We start from the raw sequence: 25,185 nt of genomic DNA, 5'->3' as shown, positions 1-25,185 counted from the left end.
GCAAAGAGCTCCTCCTTTCTGAAGATGTGAGGATGAGGTGTGTTTAAAAGTTGACCTGTACGCTGGAGTTGGTGAAAGTGACTGTGATCTGGGAGTGTTATGAACGGCCTTTAATCCTAAAGTTGCATGTTGGCAATTTTAAAGGCCAAATAAAGTCCAACACAGCAGTTGAACTGCCGCAAGGGGAAAGACGCCCCAAGGTTGTGGAGCTGCTGATGATCATGTGCATAAAAGCACCCGTTTCCCTTCGTGTGTGTCGGTGAGGTCGTGCTTGTCAGTTATTGGAGCCTTTTGAAATCGTCCTTCACGAGCTGTCTTTTATCTGTCGTCTAGCTTTCCGCGCAACAAAACACACACATCTGTCCTCCGTCTCTATTTATACTCACGGCGCTGTTTGATCTGACGCTCAGGTGAATCTCGTGAACCAGATCTGTGGCGTGTTTATTCGACTGTAGCCGGCTGTGCCGCACAACAAAGACGATGAAGAGAGCTGCAAGGTCGCTGTGCACGGGCGGTGCTGTGTCGGCTTCTGGGAGGAGGACCAGGATCATCCGGTCCTCCTGGGCTGCTTCAGGAGGAGAGGAGGGCCTCGCTGGTCACTGGGAGGTCAGCGGGGTCGCAGTGTTGGCTCCTGGTTCATTGTCTCTCAATTAAAGCAGGAGGTGTTGTTTTTCATTTTTCGGGTTATTGTGCTTCCATAATGTGTCTTCTTTCAGACCAGTGGAATGAAAAAACATCCAAAATACACATTTAAGTGTTTATTTAATATCTTCTGTGGATTAGTAAAATCCCTCATTTACATATTTAAACATACAATTTCAGAGAGCTTAATTATTGCCTGAGTGTAAGTAATCAACTGGGGAAGTTTCATATGATATGTTTGAGTTTGCATATTCTTTTCTTTTCCCCTTCAGTGTCTTCAAAATGTATTTAAACAGTTTTCTCATGATTATTTCCTCAGGCTGTGAGCCAGAAATCTAGCTCTCACATACACAAAACCTTCCAGTTTTATTCCTAATCTACATGATGAAGGTTTTTACTGAGGGCTTTGTCCACTTATCATTCATAAGCAGGATTTCTAGAGCATGTTATCAAAGGTTTCTCTGGCTGTTTACAGTATCATCAAGAAGGAGATGTCCAAACCCCCCCAGTTAAAATTCCAATAACCACTTCAAATCATTTCCCGTTCATGGATCAATGAGGTGAACTCTTCCATAATATCACGTTGTTATCTGGAGCTGCTCTCAGCTCCCATGTGCCTGCTTTCAATTCCCGATAAGTGACGAGCGGCGTCCGCAGTGGATGGGCCGTGATGCCTGCAGCCTGCTGGCGGGCGGCGCGCTGCCGACTCAGCACTGCAGGTTAAACACTCTGTGGGGAAACAGGTGAATTGACGCGTGCTGCACTTTCCCCTCGTCTCTCCAACTCCAGGTTGCCGGAGCTGCCGTGAGGCGGAGCTGCGAAAAACCCAGCGGCGCTCCAGAGGCCCATGGCCCCCCCGTCTCTCTCTGTCCGCCACAGCTGAGAGGTGAGCCACGCTGGCCTCCCCGGAGCCCTCCTCCTCCTCCTCCCTGGACCCGGCCCCAGACCTGGACCCGGACCCGGATCCCGACCTCCACACCAACGAGGAGCAGTATGAGGGCGAGGGCGAGTCCGGCCGGCCCGACGCGCACCCGGCGCCGCCCGACTGCCGGGACGCCGAGACCATCACGGGTACGTTTGAGGAAACAGAACCTCGGTTTCAGTTTGTACTGCGGAGAATCCAGCAAAGTAGACCAGTCGACTCAAACATTAAAGACTTGCATCTTCGACTGAACCCAAAACATCAAAATCTCCAAATATAGCTGCAGAGCTTGCACATGACGTCTGGATGTTAAAACTTGCTGCTTCTACCTGCAAAAAAAACACACCTGCAGCACTTTAAATTCATGTCTGTGTTGTTGTTTTTAATTAATATCTGTGTTCTTAGCTGCTATCATGTCCCACATGGCATCATTTTATAAAAAGATAACATGTATACAGTTTTAATGGGTAATGCAGTAGCAACACAGATCTTCAGGAAGTTAAAGTACTTGTTATCAGGAACATGAGTGTATGTTGTTGGATGTTTCATACTGAATGTGTATGTAGTATTTTTACTTTGTCGCTGGTTTATTTGAGTAGCGCTAAATGCTTTATATGCTTTGGGGTTTTATTTAAACTATAAGGTGGTCACGTAATCTGCAAAGTAACTTAAACGGTTAGATAAGTGAAAAAAGATCAACATCAGTCTCTGAATGTGATCTAAAGTATGAAGTTAGATTTAAAAAAGTACCTTTAATTACCTTAAATCTGTACTTTGAGTAAATGTACTTCACTGCTTGCAACTATTACTCGTGCATATCTGCCACAGTTATTGGTTAAACCTCCAAACAACATGCAGACAGATACATCTTTGTGTACATAAACTAAAGTATTACCAGATTAAATGAATTACAAAGTAAGTAGTTACAACAAATAACCTTTAAAAAAAAGCTAAAAGTAGATCAAGTTGATGTAAAATCGTTCAAATCTACACTGATTTATTCCAATGAGACTCTTTGGGGGAAAAGCAAAGATCCCTTTGGTTTCATTATAGTTGTAGTATTGACACCCTGATTGACACTTTAGCGATGTGTTGTCATCAGGCCGCAAGTGACCTCTGAAGGCCTGAAGGTCGCCGCTCATTGACCCCCCTCCCCTCCCGCCCTGTCGTCCCTGTGATGCTCAGACGTGTGCAACAGCACCGACCTGCCGGAGTTCGAGATCATCAGCCTCCTGGAGGAGCAGCTGCCGGTGTACCGGCTGCGCGCCGACACCGTCTACGGCTACGAGCACGACGACTGGCTGCACACGCCCCTCGTGGCGCCGGACGCCAGGCTGGACCTGACCACCGAGCAGATCGAAGAGACGCTCAAGTACTTCTGTGAGTACGGAGGATGAAAGTGAATTATGTGCAGAAGGGATCTGGTTGCTTTGCTGCTGACGGATGTGTGAAGGAAGCGTTTAGATATCGTGGAGAGGAATCAATGAGGAGCGACGCTGGAGATTCAACTGGTCTGAACTGGTTTGAACTGGGTTTTATCTCTTTGGCACTGGTGTCAGGATACATGAGAGGGATCCTCCCACCCGGGGACATTTAATCCTTCCAGTGCTTCATGGAAAGATGATCTACTTCAGTTTGTGTGAATTTCTTGATGGGTTTAAAACAAGAGCCGAGATATTTATTGTTTTTTTGGTTTGGGAGAAGAAACAAAACACAAACAATTCACATCCATAAAACATTTTAAAAAACAAAGAAAGTAACTACTACTCTATAATAAGAGTAATAGTGGGATAGTATTACTGTAATATTATTAAATGTTCCTGATCTTGTAATAACAACATATTGCTTGCTGTATATATGGTTAAAAGTAAAGTTTAAAATTACACTGAAATAAAAGTAAAACAAGTTTTAGCATAAAATTGTACAATAAGTACCAAAGGTAAAAGTATTCATTATTCAGAATTTCAGAGTTATTTACTTATATTTATTATTATTATTTAAGTACTTTATATACTGCACTTGGCCCCTTTGATGTTTCATAACAATTCATCATTTGTTTCTTATGTTGTATTTATTATTTCAATATGCAAAGTAATTAAAGCTTTCACATGAATAGTACAATATCTACTTTCAAAATGTAGGGGATTAAAAGTATAAAGCAGCATAAAGTGGAAGTACCTTTGTGTCTGCATACTATATTTGTTTTCTCTTCAATCTCCACTTCATTATAATAACATGTTGTGATAAGTCAGAAGTCAACAGATTGAGCCCTTTGAGCTCATCCTGTCGCCTCTTTTTTAGGAATAGTTTTTCCCGTTGAATACAGCAAACATATCTGAAAACACAGATACTAAAACTATTATTTAAATTACTGAATTATCATTTAAAAACATCCCTTTATTCATGTGCAATGTGACGCTTTACAGTTTCATTTTAGCAGCATAACGTCATGTCTAAAGAGGGTGTGTGTGTACGTGTGTGTGTGTACGTGTGTGTGTGTGTGTGTGTGTGTGTGTGTGTGTGTGTGTGTGTGTGTGTGTGTGTGTGTGTGTGTCCGGGGGTTGCTTTGCGGGTGAGTGTGGTCATGGTGACAGTCGCTGGAGACCGATAGATGTACCGGGAGAGAGAGGAGGAGAGGAAGAGAGAGAGAGGGGAGGAGAAGAGGAAGAGAGAGAGAGAGAAGGAGAAGATGCAGAGAGAGAGAGAGAAGGAGAAGATGAAGAGAGAGAGAGGGGAGGAGAAGACTAAGAGAGAGGGAGAGGAGGAGAAGAGGAAGAGAGAGGGAGAGGAGGAGAAAAACAGGTTAAAAAAGGAGAGTCATGTAGGCGTCCACCACTAATCGGCTCGGCCTTCCGTCTCCTCAATCACAATACAACTTCTTCTCCAAGTCAGTTGCCGTAGAGCGATGCACACACTCTCACACACTCTCACACACTCTCTCACACACTCTCACACACTCTCTCACACACTCTCTCACACACTCTCACACACTCTCTCACACACGTCATCTCTCCGCCTCCCTCCCTCGCTCTCCCAGCGTCCACGTGGGCGGAGAGTTATTCCGTCTCTGGGTCGGTCACACGGTAGCTGAGCAGTAAGAGGAGGACGAGGAGAGAAGAGGAGGAGAGAAGAGCAGGAGAGAAGAGCAGGAGAGAAGAGGAGGAGAGAGGAGCAGGAGAGAGGCCGAGGAGAGAAGAGGAGGAGAGAGGAGCAGGAGAGAGGACGAGGAGAGAGGAGGAGGAGAGAGGAGCAGGAGAGAGGAGCAGGAGAGAGGCCGAGGAGAGAAGAGGAGGAGAGAGGAGCAGGAGAGAGGACGAGGAGAGAGGAGGAGGAGAGAGGAGCAGGAGAGAGGACGAGGAGAGAGGAGCAGGAGGAGAGAGGAGCAGGAGAGGAAGCGAATGGATCGGTGTTTGGACCGGTGCTCTGGTCAGGGGGGAGAGACGGACAACAAGATGGACAGAGTAGAGAGAGATGGACGGGAGCTGGATGACTGGCATTATAAGGAGGACAAGAAAGGTACAGTTGTTTTATATAAAAAGTCAAAGACGATGTAATCAGTTTAATTGTGGCATTTCTCTCCTTCCAGCACTCAGATTTTTGTAATCGTATTAAAGTGCAAGCTGACTTTTGTAGCTGCAGACTTTTCCCGCTGACGTTTGTTTAATGACTTCAACAGATTACAACAACAGATGCTCTTTTCATTATTTTAGGATCTCCAACAACAACAACAACAACAACAACAACAACAACAACAACACTGTGTTTAGTGAGATTCCTGGTTCTCTGACACCAGTTCTTTTGCTCTTCTCATTAAGAGGATTTGTTTTTGTTCCCGAAGTCCGCTGACTTTGAGTCTGCTCTGTTTCGACACATCGGCCCTCGAGCACACACACACACACACACACACACACACACACACACACACACACACACACACACACACAGCGCCCGAGTGAACCGGAGTGGATCCTTGTTTGTTACACACTGTTGAACAGGACCTCAAAAGGTGATTATTTAGTTCTGCTTGTTACACCGATCAGGATTGCAGAGAATTCGCAGAACATATTCAATAACTTTGGTCGCAGCATGTTATTGATCTGAAGTCAATGGGAACTTCCCCTCTGGGCAACGGAGCCGACCGCTGCGCTGCATCGGATCGATGGCGATGGACGCATCGCATCCTAAACATGACCGGTCCGTCACCTGTTACGTCACGTGTAACACTAATGTGCACCTTCCTCTCACTCTGCGTGTTTTGCTTTCCCGCAGTGCTGTGCGCGGACCGAGTGGGCCAGATGACGAAGACCTACAGCGACATCGACGCCGTCACGCGTCTGTTGGAGGAGGTGAGGCGGCCTCTTTCTCCGTATTTTTAATTCACTTAAATCACTCGGTGCAGCCGAGGAGAGGCTGCGCTGTAGACTCGACCCAAACGGGATGTGATTATGGTTTATTATGATCAATTGTGATCAGTGAGTGGGTTCTTCCTGCAGCGGCTGCAGCGGCGCCCTGCAGGACGCCAGCAGGAACACGTGATGATGCTGGAAGTTGATGTATTGGCAAGCACGTTTATTTATAAAGCACATTTAAGTCAAAGCAACTTTAAAAGCATCGAGACAAAGTGCAAAATGAATGAAAGAGGCAGGATAACAATTAAACAAAAGAAAAGAATAGAATAAGCTGTTACAGCTGTTACAAAGTAACAGTGCAGTGTAAGAAATGAATATTTGATTTAATATAAAGTCAGCGCAAACTGAAAGGAAGTTTGTTCCAGATATGTTGGGCGTAAAAAGTGAACGCTGCTTCTCTACAATGTAGAAGGAGATCAGGAATAGTTCAGTGCATTATGAACCGACGGTTGTATGCGTTGTGATGCACTTTGTTGCTTTCAGGGAGCAGCAGCGATCTGAATCAGCTGAAGCTGACTGGCTGATTTATTTTTTAGGGAGACCAGTGATGGATGGACAAGTTTATCCAAACCCTGCTCAGAAGTCCTTTAGCCGTTGATATATTCTTAAAGGGACAGTGAGCTGACTCTAGTTGTCTTGATGTGGCTGAAATTCACGTCTGGCTTGGTTCGGTGGGTCTCGACGTTGGCATTTAAAGTTGAGCGCTGGCTTTGAATCGTTTCCCCCCAAAAAGCAACTTCCTCAGTGCATCTCCTTCGCACCATGCCGCTAAACCTCCCCCCCCCCCCCCCCGTCTCCTCCCACCTCTAGAAAGAGAGAGATTTGGAGTTGGCCGCGAGAATCGGCCAGTCGCTGCTCAAGAAGAACCGACGTCTGACGGAGCAGAACGACTATCTGGAGGAGCGCGTGGCACAAATCACGGAAGAGGTCTGCTTGCTCCAGCGCCGCCGAGTGGCTCCGTTTTCCCGGAGCTTTCGAAAGTGAATCGCAGCCTTCATGAGTGTAAACGGTCCTCTTCCAGGTGGCGCAGCTGCACCACGAGCTGAACCTGAAGGACGAGCTGCTGCAGTTCTACACCAACGCGGCGGAGGAGAGCGAGGACGAGTCCAGCAGCTCCCCGACGTCAGCGTCCTTTTTTCTTCATTACTCAATATCGCTGCTGCTCCAATCTGCATAACGTGTCTCGTGGTTCACACACTGTGGGTGTGTGAAAAGCTCGCGCTCATATTATATATGTATGTGTCAAAAGGGGGAAGAAAAGTAAAGTGGAAACTATTTTCGGAGGCACACTACAGAAGAAACTCAAAGAGCTGGAAGAGGAGAATCTCTCCCTCCGCTCAGAGGTATCTACACACACACACACACACACACACACACACACACACACACACACTGACATGATGTGAGACACTTGTGGGTTTGTAGGGTGTTTATGATGCGTGTTTGTACGCAGGCGCACCATCTGAAATCAGAGACGGAGGTTTATGAAGAAAAGGAGCAGCAGCTCGTCAACGAATGTGTGAAAGAGCTCCGTAAGTATCGCCTCACTCTTGCTTTTGTTTATCTGTGTTTTTCCTCATCTTTTCTGGGTTTGTCTACGTGTGTGGAAGCTTAAATAACTCAAAGAGGGATTCCCAAACTGCGGTCCACGGACCGCTAGTGGTACGCAAGAGCCTCGTGGAAAGGCCTGACCATTGCAGTCCAACTTGCCCGAGTCTAGAATTGATCAATTATGTAAAAATGTGTTTTTTTTATCAATAAGATATTTCAGATGCTCAATTTGTCTGTGCTTAGGGTCGACGTGACGTCTCACACAAACTAGTTACGTTCTCCTCAGAATGTGAGTGCAATTTTGAAACGACGACAAGATTATTAAACATTTTTCAGAGTAGGTTTTCAATTCTTGGTTTTGTCGCTAATCGATTACTTGACTCAGACTGTCTTTGGTCGGGGACAGCCCTAATTTTAACTTTGCATTGTGGTCCTCAGAACAATCTGGTTCGATGCTCAGCGGCACGTGGTCTGAACCTCTTCCTGACACTGACCTGGGCTCTCGCTTTACTCCCACGTCTCTCGTCTCTCCCTCTAAACTTTTCCCTTCCATCCTATCAGGGATGTCCAGTCTCCAAATCTCCACCATAGCGGAGGAGTTGGCTCGTAAGACGGACGATGCTTCCCGCCAGCAGGAGGAGATCACGCACCTCCTCTCGCAGATCGTAGACCTGCAAAAGAAATCCAAATCCGTGAGCACACGTGAACCCATCTGAACTCAAAGTTCGTCGCGATTAAACTCTGCTCCTTTCAGCTCATTCAGACCTGCGCGTGTGTTTCTAGTTTGCGGTGGAGAACGAGGAGCTTTCCCAACACCTGGTGGCAGCCAAAGATGCCCAACGGCAACTTACAGCAGAGGTAACGTCCACGTCACCGCCCCGTGTGTCACCTCGCTTACCGAGCTGACACCAGACACTTTGATTCCAAAAGATGTGTCTCCAAACAGCTCCAGGAGTTGGACGAGAAGTATTTGGAGTGCATCGAGATGCTGCACGAGGCCCAGGAGGAGCTGAAGAACCTGAGGAACAGGAACTTCCCTGCGGGGACCCCTCGACGCTTCCATCCTCTGGGACTGTACCCGATGGTGAGGGAGCAAGTGTGTGTGTGTGTGTGTGTGTGTGTGACCATCGTCCAGTCGTTTACGACGACGGCTTTGTGCTGCAGGATTCTCTGGCAGCTGAGATCGAGGGAACAATGAGGAAGGAGTTGAGCCTGGACGACCCCGAGTGCGAGGAACAGAAGTACGTATGCGCTCGAGGCCAAAAAGAGTTCAGACGTCATAGAAATGAAACGCAAACCGTCGGCTCGTTCTCATGCGCTTGGTCGTGTGCAGGTTCCACCGGAAGCGCGTGTTTGAGACGGTGAAGAACGTCAACCAGACGGTCCGCCAGCGCTCGCTGACCCCGACCAACGCCAACATCCCGGGCTCCAACCAGTCTCTGTCGGCGCGTACGTCGCCTCTGTCCAGCGGCCTCTGCACGCCGCACTCCAGCGTGTTCGGCGGCGACGTCGACGACAACCGGACGCAGAGCATCCTGATGGAGACGCGGGCCAATCAGGATAGGTGAGGAGGCGAGGGCTTTACGCCCGCAAGAGATTGGAAAGACGGGCCTGTTTTTAGACGCATGCATCAAGAGAACCCTGGTACCAAATGTTATAAGTTTACACAACGTCATGACACAATTCAACATCTTTGGTCTCATCTGCAGCGGCACAGAGGGCCGAGAGAAGAAGGCCAACGGGGCGGAGGATCTGCGGCTCGCCCTGCGCCGCCTGTCCCTGCGGCGGCAAAACAACCTGAGCGAGCGGCGCTTCTTTGAGGAGGAGCGGCGACGGGGAGGACACGGAGGTCTGCGCGACTCGACGGTGCAGGAGAGCCCGTTGACCCCCTCGGAGAGCATCATGTCCCTGGGGAACCTCCACCTCTGGGCCTCGCGGGGGCCCTACCTCCCCGACAAGCTCCAGATCGTCAAACCGCTGGAAGGTGAGGGCGAGCGGGAGGGCGGGGCGAGCCGCGAGCCGGGGGGGAAGCGGGAAGGCGAGCCGCGCCGAGGGAGCGGGGCGGAGAGGGGGAGCGGGCGGAGCCGGGGGGCGGAGGGGGAGAACGGGCCGGAGAGCCGGCAGGGGCCGGCGCCGGAGGGGGAGAGCGGGAGAGGCTGGGGATGGGCGAGGAAGACCGGAGCCGGCATAGAGAGGGAGAGAGGACGGAGGTGGGCCAGAGAGCGAGCCGGAAGCAGGAAGATGAAGGCGGCCAAAGAGAGGCCTCTGCCGCTGATGCTCTTCAACTCCTTCTGGTCTCTGATGCACCATCACAAGTCAGGCAGCTTCGCATCGCCACACAGCTACTACAAAGAGACACAGCCGAGGGGATGGTTGTAGACAGACACACACGCGTGACGATGACAATTTGCCTCTTCGACGGATCTTGACCTCCGTCCGGGAGAAAGGAAACAGACTTAAAATTAGATGGAGATTATTCCACGTAGTCTTGATCAGTAGGCCAGTGGTTTAATGATGTCACAGCTGGTGTTTTTACTCCGTGTGACACATTTGAACCCAGAAAGCAGCAGCAGCGGCGTTTAATTATTCCCCCTCTTGATTCAGTGAGGATTTAACCCTTAAGGCGCTGCTGTTGGCCTGTGCTGCCCTCTGCTGGTCATAATTCATATTTCATTTCATTTCCTTTCTAATTTTCTAGTATTCCTAGTTTGTACATCGTAGATTGGCTTCCTGGCCTCCTCTCCTCGCTTCTTAGTCCCGCCAATGGAAGCGAAGGAGAGAGGAGTCAAGGAGAGGAGTCAAGGAGAGAGGAGTCTTGGTCCTTTTTTTTTAATTTTTGCGCTGTGTGTTATGATCCTCCTAAATCCTTCATCAGTGAGATGCACTGAGATTGATCTCCAGGTCACAAAGAGGCACAAAATGGAGAAATGAGAAAGAAACTCTACGATTGCTTCTGTTTACATCCGTTTGTTTATTTGTCTTCACGCCTTCTCATTTCCTTTTCTAAGTAATATTCTGTCTTTATGTGTTCCTTTACTATTCATCATTCAACTTCCTGTTTTTATTATTACTTCTGTTTCCTCATCTGTCACTGCTGTTTATTTCTTCATGTGGTAATAAAAACCTTTTCCTCTTTTTAACTGCTCCTCCGTTTCATTTTCATCGTACTCCTCCTCTTCATCGCCTCTTAGCGTCTCTGTGTTCGTGACGCCTTTGTTTGTCATCTGGATCACTGAAACTCTTTCTCTGGCATTTCTCCTCACTTCATGGATGTGCTTGTGAAACATAATTATTAGAAAAGCAATTATTAGCATTAAATACGTACTTTTAAAAGTTACTTTTCTTGCATTTGTGGCATATTCTTTATCAGCCCATCAGTTGGTACTGTATGTGATACGCATGACATATCTATACACACCCTGAAGCAGTAACACAAACCAAAAACTACACATTTAATACATTTGAAGGATAACGTGATGCATTCACAGGTTGTTAGGAAAGCATATTAAGCCTTTTAACTTTAAATCATGGGACACGCTGGGATCAATGCTGTCTTCTCCAGGAAGCTACGCATCAAAAGCATTAAATGACAGGCCACAAAAGAATCTCATATCAAGAGTCATAAATGAGTGTTGAGCATCGTGCATGTGTGTCGTTGAAGATGTTGAGTACATTGCAGTATTCGTGTCTCTCCACCAGGCTCGGCCACGCTGCATCACTGGCAGCAGCTCGCCCAGCCGCACCTCGGGGTGATCCTGGACGCCCGGCCGGGGGTCGTGCCGAAGGGCTACAGACCCCTCGAGCTGGAGCTGGAGCAGGTCAGCATTATTATGGATGTTTTCTTAGTGCATTGTCACCTGAAAAGTAAGAATCTTTGTGCTTTCGTTACCTTATAATGATCCTTTTCATGTCTACATACGGAGTCGGCTGCCATGTTCCTACAGTAGCTCAGAGGACAAACCGTTAAATTCCCTCACGCTTGGCACGCAGGAGAACTTTTAAACGACTGCAATCTGCGACCTCGTCGCTAGATGGCGCCACCTCTTTCACGCTAGACATTTATTTTTCAGCTTTCTTTCCTTTTTTTTCCTAATTCCATGTGAGAAGGCAATGATAATGTAGCTACATTTTACCAGAACAATAGAGGAAATGTGCTTGTGTGGACTTTATTTAGACATTCAGGGGAAAGTGAAAAACCGTGCGTGTGAAAATATAGTAAAACTTGACTTACTGCTTGCAGAATACCGTCTACCTTACTTCTAATAGCTGGTTGCTGCTGCGTTGTCTGCAGGTATATCCTTGGGGTAGCTTTGACGAGGAGGAACCGGGCGAGCAATACTTCCAGAATCTTCCCACCTGCTCGTCCTCCGCCTCCGCCTCGCCAGCCGTGCACCCCACCCTCACCTCGACCTTCACCTCCACCTCTACCTTCACCTCCTCCTTCACCTCCACCTCCACCTCCAGCACGGGCGATGAAAACCTCGGGCCTCCTCCGCCGAGCCTCGCTCCACTTTCTCCGCTATCCCCGTCCCCATCGCCACATCTCAGCAACACGGACGTCCTGGGTGAGGACGCGCTGTCCATTTGCACAGACTGTATTTATGTAGTTATGTTGGTTTAAATTACTTTAATGCGTTTTCCTCGCAGCTGCATACTACCCGGGCAAATGCATGGCCCACACCAGCTCTACCTACACCTTCACAACGTGTCGGATCCTCCACCCGACCGATGAGCTGACGCGCGTCACGCCGAGGTAAGCGACAGATGTGTTGCTGCGAGAACACGTTTGATCCACGTCGGCGGCTTGTGGCCCTTCACCCTCGAGTCTCTCAAAGGTTCTCTTTGATCTTGAATTCATTCATAATCAACAGCTGCAATCAGGCGTACTCAAACACATGGCTTATTGCAAGCGTCATAGTGAAATAATGTGCTTTTATAAGAACGTCCTCTGTTTTTAATGTTGCACGATCCTAAAAAGCAACTATAATTGAATTTGTGTTACATTTCATAACATTTCATGGGATTATAAAACAAAAAAATCCATGTATTAATGCAGCTTAATGTGATAATGCTCCTTGCTAAATGAGCACTCAGTCTGACTAAATCCCACTGGACAAATGAAATCCAAACAGCAGTTTCTGAGGTGGGAACGCGTCCAACAACATCCACTAAGTTGTCTGCTCGACAGTCGTAAATAATACATGCAGGTGCTTGTGGTTCGAAGAAACAACGTCCCCTGTGCCTAAACAAAAATGTCAGTTTACGATGATGAGATATCGCGAAAGCGAGTATTTACCATGTTTTCAGTAATTCCCTTTCTTTCCCAGTCTGAACCCAGTACCGGCGTCGTCCTCCTGCGTGATGACCAGCAGCTTGTTGGGAACGGCGGCTGCGACACCCTGCACGCCCCGCAGGCTCGGCCTCAGGCCGTCCGAGTCCTCTACGAACCTCAGGCACGGCCCATAATGCACCAGAATATCACTTCATGTACAGCTGTTTTCTAAAAATAGGTCTTCTTTCTACTATAAGAAAACCATTTCCTCAATAAGTAGCTTTGTTAAAGTCACTGAGTACGTTTACCTGTCTTTATGTTTAACTGAAAGGCAGAAGAAAACGATTACGTTGCTGTTATAATGCTAAAATCTTCTGTGACATCATATATATATATATATATATATATATCACAATAACACATATATACACACATATATATATATATATTTATATATATATATATATATATATATAATTATATAATATATAATATATATATATATCAGGATATATCATGTGTCCTGGTCATTTAATAGATGAACATACTATACAACATAACCACACATAAACCCTTTTTGCATACTTGTGTGATTTAAATACTTGACAAGGTGAAATTATAAAGAAAGAAAGAAATTAATGATTATTTCTGTGGATATATTTCTGAGAAGTTGTAGTTAGTATGTACTTATTATTATGTATCATTCATGATATATAAATACATGTTTTCATCATTATAGAATTCAGTTGAAAGATGATACTTTTTTTTTATTTTTAAATATCGCCGGCTCTCGTTGACTCTCGTTTGCTCCCCGTGTTTGTGCAGAGATGCGACCCGCACCACCAGCACCTCCCTGGGGTTAGTGCGCCTCCTGCAGGAGAGAGGAATCTCCGCAGCAATGTACCACCAGAGCCAGGGCTTAGAGTACGGTCAGGGCAACGGAGGAGTCCTCTTCAGCACCTCCATCACCCCAAACCGAGCGCCCAACCCCGAGCCTCTGTACCCCTCCTCCACCCCGCCCAGCTCGCCCACAGGACCGGGGGCCTCAGCTGTGCCGACGTCCGCGGGCTTCGACTTCAAGAGCCCCTCCTACGACAACTTCCTGACCTCCAAACCGGCCCGCTCCATCCTGAAGGAGGTGACGGGGAGGATGAGGGGCCGGCAGAGAGGGAAGGATTGCGAAAGCCAGACGGACGTTAGCGTGACCGTCCACAACCTCAACCTGCTGGACAAGGTGAAGCGGCTGGGTGTGGCCGGAGGTCCGGGGGCCAGAGCGATGAGCCCCGGCCCCATCCTGGCGCCTCTCGGCGGGCTGCGCAGATCCGGCTCCCCTTTCGGGCCCGACGGTATGAGGAGAAACCGGACTTATCCGGCCATGGTCGGGGCCAGCATGGCCATGAAAGCCCCGGGGCCCCCGGAGTAGTCTGGACCGCTGCTGGCCGTGAGAGTGGCCGAGTCGGAGCCGGGCCGCGGACCGACTGTTGATCAGTCGCCTGGAGGCCAAACACTGACTCACACTGTTCCAACTGTACGACAACAACGTGGCACTATTGACCCGTCTCTTACCGCTGCTGCGGTTCCTCGAGGACACGATCCACGCTTCAGTGCTGCTACGAGGGGATCCATCGAGATAGAGCCGAGGGGGGAAACGATCAGCGCCGCACATAGAAATATAATCAGAGTTTGACGGATACAAAACTGTTTTCCGTGGACGTTGTTTGAGCTAGCCCGCTAATTCCACGATAGCTAAACGCTACACAGGTTTCCGTAAATGAGCCGAACACGTTTGTCATTTATCTGCCGATAGCAATGGGAAGATAAGTGTGTGACTGAAGTATTGAGTTGGCTCTCCATGCTTTGTTACATTACGACTTACTCTGTTCAGTTCATACAGACAGTCTATGGCGTAGCCCGCTGCTCCAGTCACACATAAACATGGCCGTTGCTCTGCACATCCACATTGATTTGAAGTATTCTACTCGTGTTGAATTAAATGCAACCAAGGGCTAAAAGGCTAACACATGCCTGTAGCTAGCTAAAAGCATTTGTTTTCAGTATGTCAAAGGATTGTTTTAAAAAGCTAACCGTAGCAATGTGCTGCAAGGTGCCGTCGTTAGCTAACTCACCTGCAGACATATTACTGCACAGCTTATTCCTTTATAAGACACGTTCCATATGTCAAAATGCTTTAAAATCTGACGTTTGGACAAAATGCTTCCTACACAGGATCCTGAAGTCTTCTCATTATTTCTGATGATGGCTCACAGAGACTTGTACCTGTTGTTTGTAGCACAACCCACTCCACAGCAGCTTCTAGGCTTGTTTCAGTTTTTGCGAGCAGACGACAAACAACCAGGAGGTACAACATAAAGATAACGGAGACCAATGAATCGGTTTCTCCTCCAGTGTGATCTCAAAAGCAAAACAACCTAACACACATGTGTTATTATATTTGCAGACACAGTTTGGGTTTTATGTGCTCATATTATGACACAACTCTGAAATGTCTCAGAGAAGCGTTAATTCATTAAAAAAAAAAACAATTATATAGAATTTTATGTATTTGGGTAAACTGACCCATTAAAATCATCATATTAATATATATATATATAATATATATTGAGATATCACCCAGTGCTGCGTACTCACATCCTGCTTTGGAGACGGACTCTGCTGGCTAGATGTTGTCCTCCCACTCGCATCCGGACAGATGCACTCTGTTTAATCGCACTAGTTGGCTCTTTGTAGTCTCTGTAGCACGAAACCATGCCTTTCTTCTCTATTACTGGATTAAGATCCGACATTTTATAAATGAAACGTTACACCAAATACACAAAGATACGTCACCCTGTACCTCCTCACCCTCTGCTTCCCAAATCCCCCCTGACGTGATTAGGTGTGAGTCTGACATGTCGCTTTTCAAACAAATCATGACATGGATTTCAAGTCAGTATCTAAGAGACTTTGCTTTAGTTTCCTAATTGGCCATTAGACGGGGAAGTTGATGCGGCCGCCGAACGGGACGGATCGATGCGCTGAGGCCGAGGGAATCAGCCCGTTGTGGTCCGAAAGCTTTTGGAGAAGTGAAGCAATACAGTGCCTCGACTATCTATTTTTAATCATTTTTTGTTCTTGTGTCGGACTACGGAGGAGGGGAAAGGGAGGGGGGGGGTGGTAAAGAGCCATCGTTGCACTTGTGTTTATTTATTTAAATGAATCCTATAAATTTAACCTATTTTTCATTCAAAAACAGTCCCACACGACACACGCTAACCATATATGTACTACTCATTGTCACGCAGTCGTCCGTCATGGCTCACTCGTGAAGAACCACACAACACTGTCAGTGAGTGCGGTAATCGTGTAAAGAGGGTTTGTTCTTTTCAAAATAAACAGCTGAATCGTAGGACTTTCCCCACCTGCGTGTTTTTTTGTTCCTCTCTCAGACATTCCCAGACAGGTGGTCATCGTCTTCCCCTCCTCCAGCAGATGGAGCTCCTGAACAACCAGAAACCGGTCCGTCTGTGAAGTACAGTCATGACGCATTACCATTCACCGTCTGCATCTCTTGTGCTGTGAGCGACATGAGGAGGGCCGCTTATTAAACCTCTATTAGCCGCAGGGTGAACGAGAGGTTGGCAATAATCAAAAAATGCCGCTCTGGCAGCCGGGGAGTCTTAATACGAAGAAAATGAAGATGAAACTCTGTTTCAGATGTCACTGGCGTCTTTCACGGTGGAGATTTGTCCCTGTGAGCGTGAATGTTTTTGGAAATGTGATTTATCACAAGATGAAATCCACAGCAGGACATCCGCCCGCAGCGGCAAACCGGGGAAACCAGAAGTCACATATGTGACCGCCGTAAAACTATATATACAGATATTTATTTATTTATTTGCTCTTTTTGGTTATTTTTTTGTATTCATTGCCTTTATGGCATGGTCCTTTTTCAGTTTAGCGGTATTTAAATGACATGATATGCTTTGCTTCTCTGGCAAGAAGAAGAAAAGCACTTTTTAAACTTTGTTTTTAAAGGTGCTACATGGATCAACATATTATTATTCATTGATCCAAAATAATTCACAAATTTTTCGTCAGCCATAACCCAAAATGTGTAATGTCTAATTCCAACTCAACAAAAAAGAAGAAGAAAACCCACTAACGTTTGTCTTTTGTCTTTCTAGGAAAGGCTTACGTACTTAATTAAGAATTGACTTACTTACTTGCTTACTGACTTATTTATTTAATTCATCATCAATTTACAAGGATCTCCATTAGCTGAGGCCAAAGGCACCAGCTCGTCTACCTGAGGTTCGATGTTACGATCGACTTTCATTCTCAGCACAAATGACTCTGCAGCAGTGACGGGTACGTGTGGTCTCCAGCGCCGATCGGCGGTGTGAAATGCTAATATTCTTCCCTTTTTCTGGGCGACGCAACCGCCTACGTCTGTAACCTCTGTGACTCTTTGACATTTCAGCTTTGAATGCCATCCATTTCGTCCAGGCCTGAAAAAAAAGCTAGAAACCTCTTGAGGATTTGCTTTGGCTGTTTCCCTCTGATGCCAGTCTTTTGTGCTAAGCTAAGCTAACCAGCTGCTTCATATGTACCACTCAATGAATTCACACGTCATTACATAGTTGTGAACTGTCTTTTTTGACATGAATACTTTCAGATGAAGCGTGAATATCAAGAGGCTTTTGCACAGTGAATAGAAGCAGAAACCAGTCAGGTTGTGAGCAACAGACCGATATTTACATGCTTTATGACTTTAGTGTGTTTTTCAACCGATCCACTCATTCTGTATCCTTTCACAATAAAAGCACTGTGACCTATGACTGTTAACCAGTGGAAAGTTAACTCAATAAAGTAGCTTATCGTAGCATAATTAACCTCAGACAGTCTGCCAGACAATACTCTGGGTAACTGCTGTTGTGAACAGGTTTGATGCAACATATTTTCAGGTGAGTATTTTGTATTTTTGTGCCGTTTATTCGTCCCCAATTTTGTAAAGGCCTTAACTTTTTGCAACAAAGCAAATGTAAAAGTGTCACTTTTACACTGTAAGGTTTCTTTGCTGTTGTGTAACATGATGGTTGCACGAGATGAATTCATATCATAGGAGCTTTGAGTTATGAGTTTTTTGGAAAACACTGCTCTTCCCGTTCTTTTATATCGAGTTCCTCGGTTTCATTTGCCAGTAAAAGGCCTTTGAACTGACTAAAGCTGATCTGAGGTGAAATGCACATTTTTGGAGACAGACAGGAACGAGCAGAATGAGAGACGAGCGCCGAGCCAGTTTTTTAGAGGATCCAGGAAGCGCTCGGACCATCTGCTCGTCACCGTTGCTGGATCTTCATTACAGCCACACTCTTGGAGCTCATGTTCCTTTCATGAGTGTGTGGCTTTGCCCATTAGCACACCAAACCCAGAGCACTAATGCATGTGTGAGTGCCCGAGTCCCTCCATGTTGGATCTGCACATTCACTTCTTCTACCTTTTTTTTCTTTTTTTTTTTCCCGCTTCATTGGCACTCCTCGCAGATATCAACATCCACACATCTGTTGGTACACACGTATACAAAGACACACACACACACACAGTGGAGACATTTACTGGCAGTCCCTCTGAAGCCTTTAAACCTTCTTAGAGCCTTTAACTCTCAAGTCGGCCTCAGATCTTTAAACAGAAAGTTTGAGTCAATTCCCACAGCCCTCTCGGGATCTCAAGTCTCTTCAAATTTCTGATTCAAGTACAGCCTCGGTCCGGGTCAGTGTCTTCAATGCTCTACACACACACACACACACACACACACACACACACACACACACACACACACACACACACACACATATATAAACACAGGGCAAACCCACTTTTTTGCCCCAAGGCGTCCAAAAAAAACCACTTCTCTGAAAATTCACCGCGTCTGCTTTGTCCATCGATCCCTCGCTGCACCTCTCACTCACGCTGACACATCTTTCACTTAACACGCCCGGCCAGGAGCGGCATAATGGTAGCCCTTCATCACAATTCACCACCGCCGTGGATTCCTCCTCTTCCTCCTCTTCCTCCTCTTCCCCCTCACTGAAACCGTGTGCAGGTTGAACGCCACGCTGTCTTCTCTTTCTTCCTCAGTAGTTTGCGGGTCGATATCACGCCGTCTGGTCTCCTTTTCTGCCTCAAGAAGTTTCGACACTTTTCTCATCGCGCACACAAAAATGTCTTCATACCACCGAATCCCTCGACACTCTACAACGCTGGTATCGGAGCCAAAAGCAATATTAGGATTTATTTTAAACCCGCTTTAATAATTCAAAGCCATATCAGTTTCTCGAAATGCTTTAAAACCCCGTTTCAATGTTTCGCTCAGACGTTAAAGCGCATAATGATCACGCCGCTCTTTTGAAGATATGCCGTCTTGAGAGATGCATCCACCGACTTTCATCTGCCTGACCCTTTATCTCGGCATCAGTCGCAGATCTCCCTTTACACGCGTCACACCAGCATCATTACCCATAATCCACCACAGTCCGGCAATTTCGTTCATTTCATCGCTGCGACCTCCGACACTGGAAAAGAAGTTTAATGAATTGTTGTCTGTTTGTTAATAGCAGAGGGATGAAAGGTTTTTTTTTACTTCAATACATTTAGTTTATTACATGCAACGATTAATGTTGCAAAAACAAGACAGAGGCAGAGGGTAAGAAATAGTTAGTCAGATATCTGCATCTTTCATGGTGACGTGTACACAGCACATCTATGAGACATTTTAAGATAGGAAGCTAAAAGAAATCCTAAATACAACAGAAGGATGAGTTCACATCCTCAACACTGATGAGTTCAGACTTCCTCGAGACAAGAACAGACGACCGCACTTACAAAGACTTAACGATCTGCTCGCTATCTGGAGGGACGAGGTCCGGATGTGGCTTCAAATACTCTTTACACACAATAATCCATGCAGTTCCCCTCCACACACGGTTTAAAATATCAACAATATTTCTGTTTAGCATCTACGGACTAAAAAGCATCTGGAAGCTCATCTAATCTTTTTCCCTTATGGAGTCCTTCTGGATACTCACTCGTTAGACGTATTGTATTTTCAAAAATAAACTGCGATAACAACTGACGCGATAACATGTCCTCCATACGGGGACGGCGATTGGCTTTGGAGTTTGTGACGTATGAAATCCAGTTCACGTGATGAAGCTCAGGGTTTTGGGGCTTCATCACGTGGGCTTCATTCATGTCGCCTGCCAGCATCGATGTGTCCTTGAGCAAGGCACTTAACCCTAAATATGCTCCCGTAGCTGCGTCTACAGTGTACGAGAGGTAGATATTCCTGATGTGGCACCGAGCATGGTCGCTCCTCTCATCACTGTGTGAATATGAAATCAAACCGTTGTTAGATTTTGGTGCGTGAACATCTTCCTCTTCAGAGGAGGCGCGTGAAAACGCCTCCAGGGACAAAGCATCGTCACGGTCGGACATTTTGAGGGGTTATAAACACAATATATTCACTTGTACAGTGCTGTGATCTCACACGAGGCAACACATTAAACATTTACTTGTCCCACAAAGTGACATCTTCCTTTATGCATCCACCAACAAAATGCATTTCCTTCGCCAAGAGGAATAATTTATCTCGCAATTAAAATTTTAGAGCAGGAAGTGGCAGACTTTCAGTGGGAAGACACAGACATTCATTATTTATTTTTTTTGCATGTAAAAACAGCCAATAACTCCTCACCAGCCAGCCTCTGTGTGGTCAGAGGGAAGGAAGACGTGGAGTTGGACGGATTTGTTCAAACAACACTGATTTTGGAACGTGATAATAATGCTTTTGGTTTCATATCCTCTTTTATTCAGAAGGCCGTCGTCCTCATAAACTTTCACCACGGTGACTTTTAGAGCTGTGTGTGTGTGTGTGTGTTGAGCGCGTTCACACACGCTCACGTTGTCGCCACCGATGTCGCCCGCGGTGTATTAGTTTTCATAACAATAACAAAAGAAGATTATTGTCCGTGTACAGTATGAGGCGACACTGCCCCTCAATGTTTTTGACACTTAATGAATGCTATCGGGTCTGATTGAAGCGGCGTGCGTTGCACTGAAATAATTCATGTGCAGAGAGTGATATTTCCAATCTTTATTCAGTCCAACAGATCTTCACACCATCCCAATTGATTCCACTCAAAAATCATAAAGAAACCAGGAACAAACAACCCTTGAACAGTGAGAGCTTTTCTGTAAAATTTGGCATATGTATATTGCATTATTACAGTTTTACAAACAAATGTACAACAAATACATCATAAATCGACTCTTTATTGTGAGACAGTGAGGAGCCAGCTTGCATGTTCTTCTTCTTCTTCTTCTTCTTCTCCTTTTTCCCGCGTGCCCGTCCGCACGCGGGGGTCTGAGCCGTGACTTCCTTTTCTTTACGAGGAGTACTCGTACTCCTCTGCACTGCGGCGGCCGAAATCCATCCACCCCAAGTAGTCCCTGTCCGCTATCCGGTGGTTGGTGCTCAGTCCGTTGCTTCTGCTGTTTCCTGCCGTGGAGTTTCTACGCACAGAGCCTGGGAGGAGGAGGAGGAGGAGGAGGGAGGAAGAGGTGGGTGGATGAGGAGGGAGGAGGATGAGGAGGAGTGGAGGTGACAGAAAGAGTGGGTGGAGGAGGAGCAGAGCAGGAGGGGAATCGGTATTCACTCAGAGTTTGTCGAGCACGAGAGCGGCTTAAAACTTCTCTGGGTTTGTGTTACCCTGCTTCATGGTTTGTTTCTGCGTAGCGACAGCTGGCCAGCGCTAGTTTGAAATGTGTGGCAAGCAAATGTGGCGCAATAAGAGTGAATGTGTTTGTTTTCACCCTTTGAAACACGCTGAGAGGATTCGTTTAGTCAAAAGTAAAAACTTCATCATTCGATTAAATCTGGTGCTAGTTTGGGGCGAAATAGGACACACGTGACGCTCTCCCTCGTCTTCATGCGCTGACGTGTGTTTGCAGTGATTGATGCTTTTAATATGAAAAACATGTCATCACTTTCACAGCTGTTTGGTTTTTTTTACTGTTTTTTTTTTTGCCCAAAGTTAAGCAGTGAGTCGAGTTCTCCGTCAAATTGCGCTTTTCACAATCTGGTGTTTACACCTTCGAGGGACAAAAGTGTCTTCGCAGCTCCACAAACGACTTGTGTTTGGTTTCTGAGGCTCTTTGGGTTGTAAAATGTTGTGAAGCTGTTTTTGCTTCATGGACATTTCAATTGTCTCTTTCTCACCAAAATAAAAAAAGGGGACGTTCCAACACCAGCTGGACTTAAGGAGTGACACTAAACGATTACCGTCCCCTTGTGTGTCCATGCATGTGTGTGTTTACTGAAGTGTAGCCTGCGTGTGCACCAACGGGGGTCCACTCCCTCTTTTCTTTGTCTTCCCCCGACACGTGACCTCCCTTCTTGTAAAGCAGAAGGAGGATCGCTATCCTTTCGGTAATCAATTGAGCGCTAGCAAAGATTATGTTTTCAGTCCACCCACATCCTCCTACGCAACACACACACACACACACACACACACAGAAACACACACACACACACACACACACACACACACACACATTCCCTTAAGTTCCCTGGTGTGCTGAGAAGATTGGCTGCAGAAGGCTCGACAACGACACCTCCTACACACAAACATGCAAAGTGAACAGCGAGCACACGAACACGGACACCCACAAACACGCCCGCGCGGTGGAACGCACGTGCACACATTCGTTTTTATCGATTTCAATCTGCCCTTTGACATTCGATAGTCTTCGCCGTCTGTTTTTGCATTTTTGCATTCATTGTACTGACGCTTACGCAACAGCGGACGATCGGCTTTACAGCTTGAATATGTAAATGTGGACTGGAAACGCAGAAAACTTTTCTTCGGAGCATCCGGAGACTCTTTTTCTCTGACCTTTAAATCACATGTTGGAACATTTGGCACGCCCGTAGCTCTGAGACAACGAGAACGCTTCAGACTACTCGTCCTGTTGCAGAGACACGTGGACACACACCGGAGGTTTCTGGACAGAAGATCTTGTCGTTGAGTATGTGCGCGTTGTGTTCTGTGAGGAGCCGGACGGGGTCGAGGGCTTTGTCTCTTTGAGCGACTGGGAGTCAGACGGGAGGAAAAAAGTGAAATAACATGGTTTGAGGAGAATGACCGGAAGGCTGCGCACACTAATACACGCTCTTTCAAACCACAAAAGCTTTTCAGAGCCACTAATTCATTTTGCAAAGCTGGCTGTGCGCTGATTCCAGTAATTAGCGAGATCGAGGGGAGGAGAACGGGATGGAAGACGTACTTGTCTCTGAAAATCAACCTATTTTGTAAATAAATGCAGTTTTTCTTTACACACTCGCGTCCACTCCCTTTATGTCCTTCAAGATGTTGCAGGTGCCTGCAAATATGATGCGAAATAACACACACAATTCACGTGTGCATCCTCACAGACACACACACACACACACAGACCTTTCCTGGAGGAGATGAGTCTTGCCAGCAGCTCGCTGAGGTTGGCTCGGGAGTCTGCATCGTCTTCAGCCAGAGGAAGAGCTTTCATCTGGGGGGCAGAGCGGCTGTGTTGGAGGTGGGGCTCTCCCAAGGTGTGGATGCCACCCTCAAGGAGAGCTGCTCATCGCAGACACACAAAGACACACAAGAGCAGATGTCAGAGAAGGGAACTTACTGTGCTACATCAGCGCAAGGCTCCTTTTTCTTTTTCATCGCCCCGTACCTTCAGAAGCAGCGGACGAGGAGCGGTGGCCCTCGTCTAGCGGCTGGGAGGAGAAGGGGAGCCCCAAACAGCTCGTACACAACACTGCCAGCACGACGCACACACACAGCCCTGCAGTCATCTGAACACGGGGAGAAACACACACACACACACAGCGACAAGTGCGGTGAATGTGAGACGCCTTCTCGTCCCCTGACTCAACGGTCCACACGGAGAAGCCACGACTGAGCCCGTCTGCCAGGCGACTGCTCTCTGGCGGGTGTAGAGACCGCTCTGACCGCAGCGCGAGTCTGAAACAGCCCATCCACACTGTCACCCAAGGGTGGCACGCAGCAGACCGTGGACGGACGGGTCTGGATTGACCCGACGGTCAACGCAGAGAGAATCTCTCGTTTACACAAATTTTTGCGTTTGGGAGAGAAAAACCTCTCTGGTAATACGTTGAGTGAAATGAAGATTAAACAAGTGAAGCTTGTTAATCATTTTAAATCTAAACCTTCTGATGATTTCAGAACAAATAAACCACATGTGATGTATGAGCATACTTATTGCTTTTGCATGTGAACAATAAATCAAAGCAAAATTGACACATTTAAAAGAAAAAACTGCCCCCATGTTTGAATCACAGTCTGGTTATGAAGAGAATATTTTCACAATATTAAAAAAAAAACCTTTTGTAAAATGCCTGAAGCTCTGCTCTGTCGTACAATAATTAAGAAACAGCGGCTTCCTTACCTTGAGGAACGAGGTTCAGAGTCAGAGGAGTGTGTGAGAGTGAGGAGAGCACTTCTCTGTTGAGTGGGAAGGATGCCCCTTTTATACTCCACCACGCTCAGCGCCCTGTGTGTGTGTGTGTGTGTGTGTGTGTGTGTGTGTGTGTGTGCGTGTGTTGCCTCAGCGTACATCCTGTGTATTCCTCGGTGTGTTTGCGAGCCTTATGTGAGCATGTTTGCTACAATCCAACAACACCAACAGCGAGCTTCAGTTTTATCGTCTTTATTATTTGCTCATCATAAAAATTCAGAAGCTGTCTGCTTGACGTGCTCTAAGAAAACATGTCATGTGTGTAAAAGAGTGTCTGTGTGTGTTTGTGTGTCGTGCACAGTCACGGCGAATCATCCGGATTAAAAGTATATCTTGAAATTGACGTTCACACAAAGTTTTCTGTGTTTGGAAATAAGTGTGTGTTTTATCAGGCAGACTGATATGATGCACATTTTAAAGGCTGTCATGGGAAGCGTGCGTGTGTGTGTGCGTGTGTGTGTGGGTGTGGGTGAGTGATGGGGAGCGTGGCTGTGTGTGGGTGTGTGTATCTGTACACACACCCACACACACGCATCAGAAATCAGTGGATGTTCACACCTCAAGAAAAAAGTGGGCAGAAGCAGCAAAGGAGAATCTTCAGTTGTGTTCATTTAACAGGTGACTGAGCTCCAACTGAGACATCTCCACCTTCCTCCTCCACCTTCCTCCTCCACCTTCCTCCTCCACCTTCCTCCTCCACCTTCCTCCTCCACCATCCTCCTCCTCCCCTCTCTTCCCTCTCTCCCCCTCTTAGCACACAGGATTAACGCGGCTCATCGATCGCACAGGTGTAGGCGAACCAGCCGGTC

The 25,185-nt window shown here is 46.8% G+C and overlaps 2 protein-coding genes across 2 annotated transcripts; one reads left to right on the top strand and one right to left on the bottom strand.

Annotated features, from left to right (window-relative positions):
* Positions 1-1,548: 1,548 nt before the first annotated feature.
* LOC137784631 (trafficking kinesin-binding protein 1-like) lies at positions 1,549-16,202 on the top strand. Its single transcript, XM_068575457.1, has 18 exons — positions 1,549-1,713; positions 2,750-2,944; positions 5,834-5,910; positions 6,784-6,900; positions 6,995-7,095; positions 7,223-7,316; positions 7,427-7,505; positions 8,086-8,216; positions 8,308-8,382; positions 8,471-8,608; positions 8,689-8,765; positions 8,858-9,088; positions 9,234-9,508; positions 11,224-11,342; positions 11,816-12,089; positions 12,172-12,277; positions 12,852-12,977; positions 13,622-16,202. Exons 3-18 carry the CDS (start codon positions 5,860-5,862, stop codon positions 14,217-14,219), a joined length of 2,592 nt encoding a protein of 863 aa, XP_068431558.1. The 5' UTR covers positions 1,549-1,713; positions 2,750-2,944; positions 5,834-5,859; the 3' UTR covers positions 14,220-16,202.
* A 4,731-nt stretch (positions 16,203-20,933) lies between these two features.
* LOC137784651 (cholecystokinin-like) lies at positions 20,934-24,359 on the bottom strand. The gene is made up of 4 exons (XM_068575486.1): positions 24,308-24,359; positions 23,573-23,693; positions 23,311-23,466; positions 20,934-21,380 (listed from the first exon to the last, which is right to left on the bottom strand). The coding sequence occupies exons 2-4, from the start codon at positions 23,691-23,693 to the stop codon at positions 21,241-21,243; spliced, it is 417 nt and encodes a 138-aa protein (XP_068431587.1). The 5' UTR covers positions 24,308-24,359; the 3' UTR covers positions 20,934-21,240.
* Positions 24,360-25,185: the final 826 nt, after the last annotated feature.

Source organism: Clinocottus analis, unplaced genomic scaffold, assembly GCF_023055335.1.
Source record: "Clinocottus analis isolate CAN_PGR_092001 unplaced genomic scaffold, fCliAna1.0.p SCAF_14, whole genome shotgun sequence".
Lineage (NCBI taxonomy): Eukaryota > Metazoa > Chordata > Actinopteri > Perciformes > Cottidae > Clinocottus > Clinocottus analis.
The sequence above is the reverse complement of the archived record's forward strand: the minus strand, read 5'-3'. Positions and strand labels throughout refer to the sequence as shown.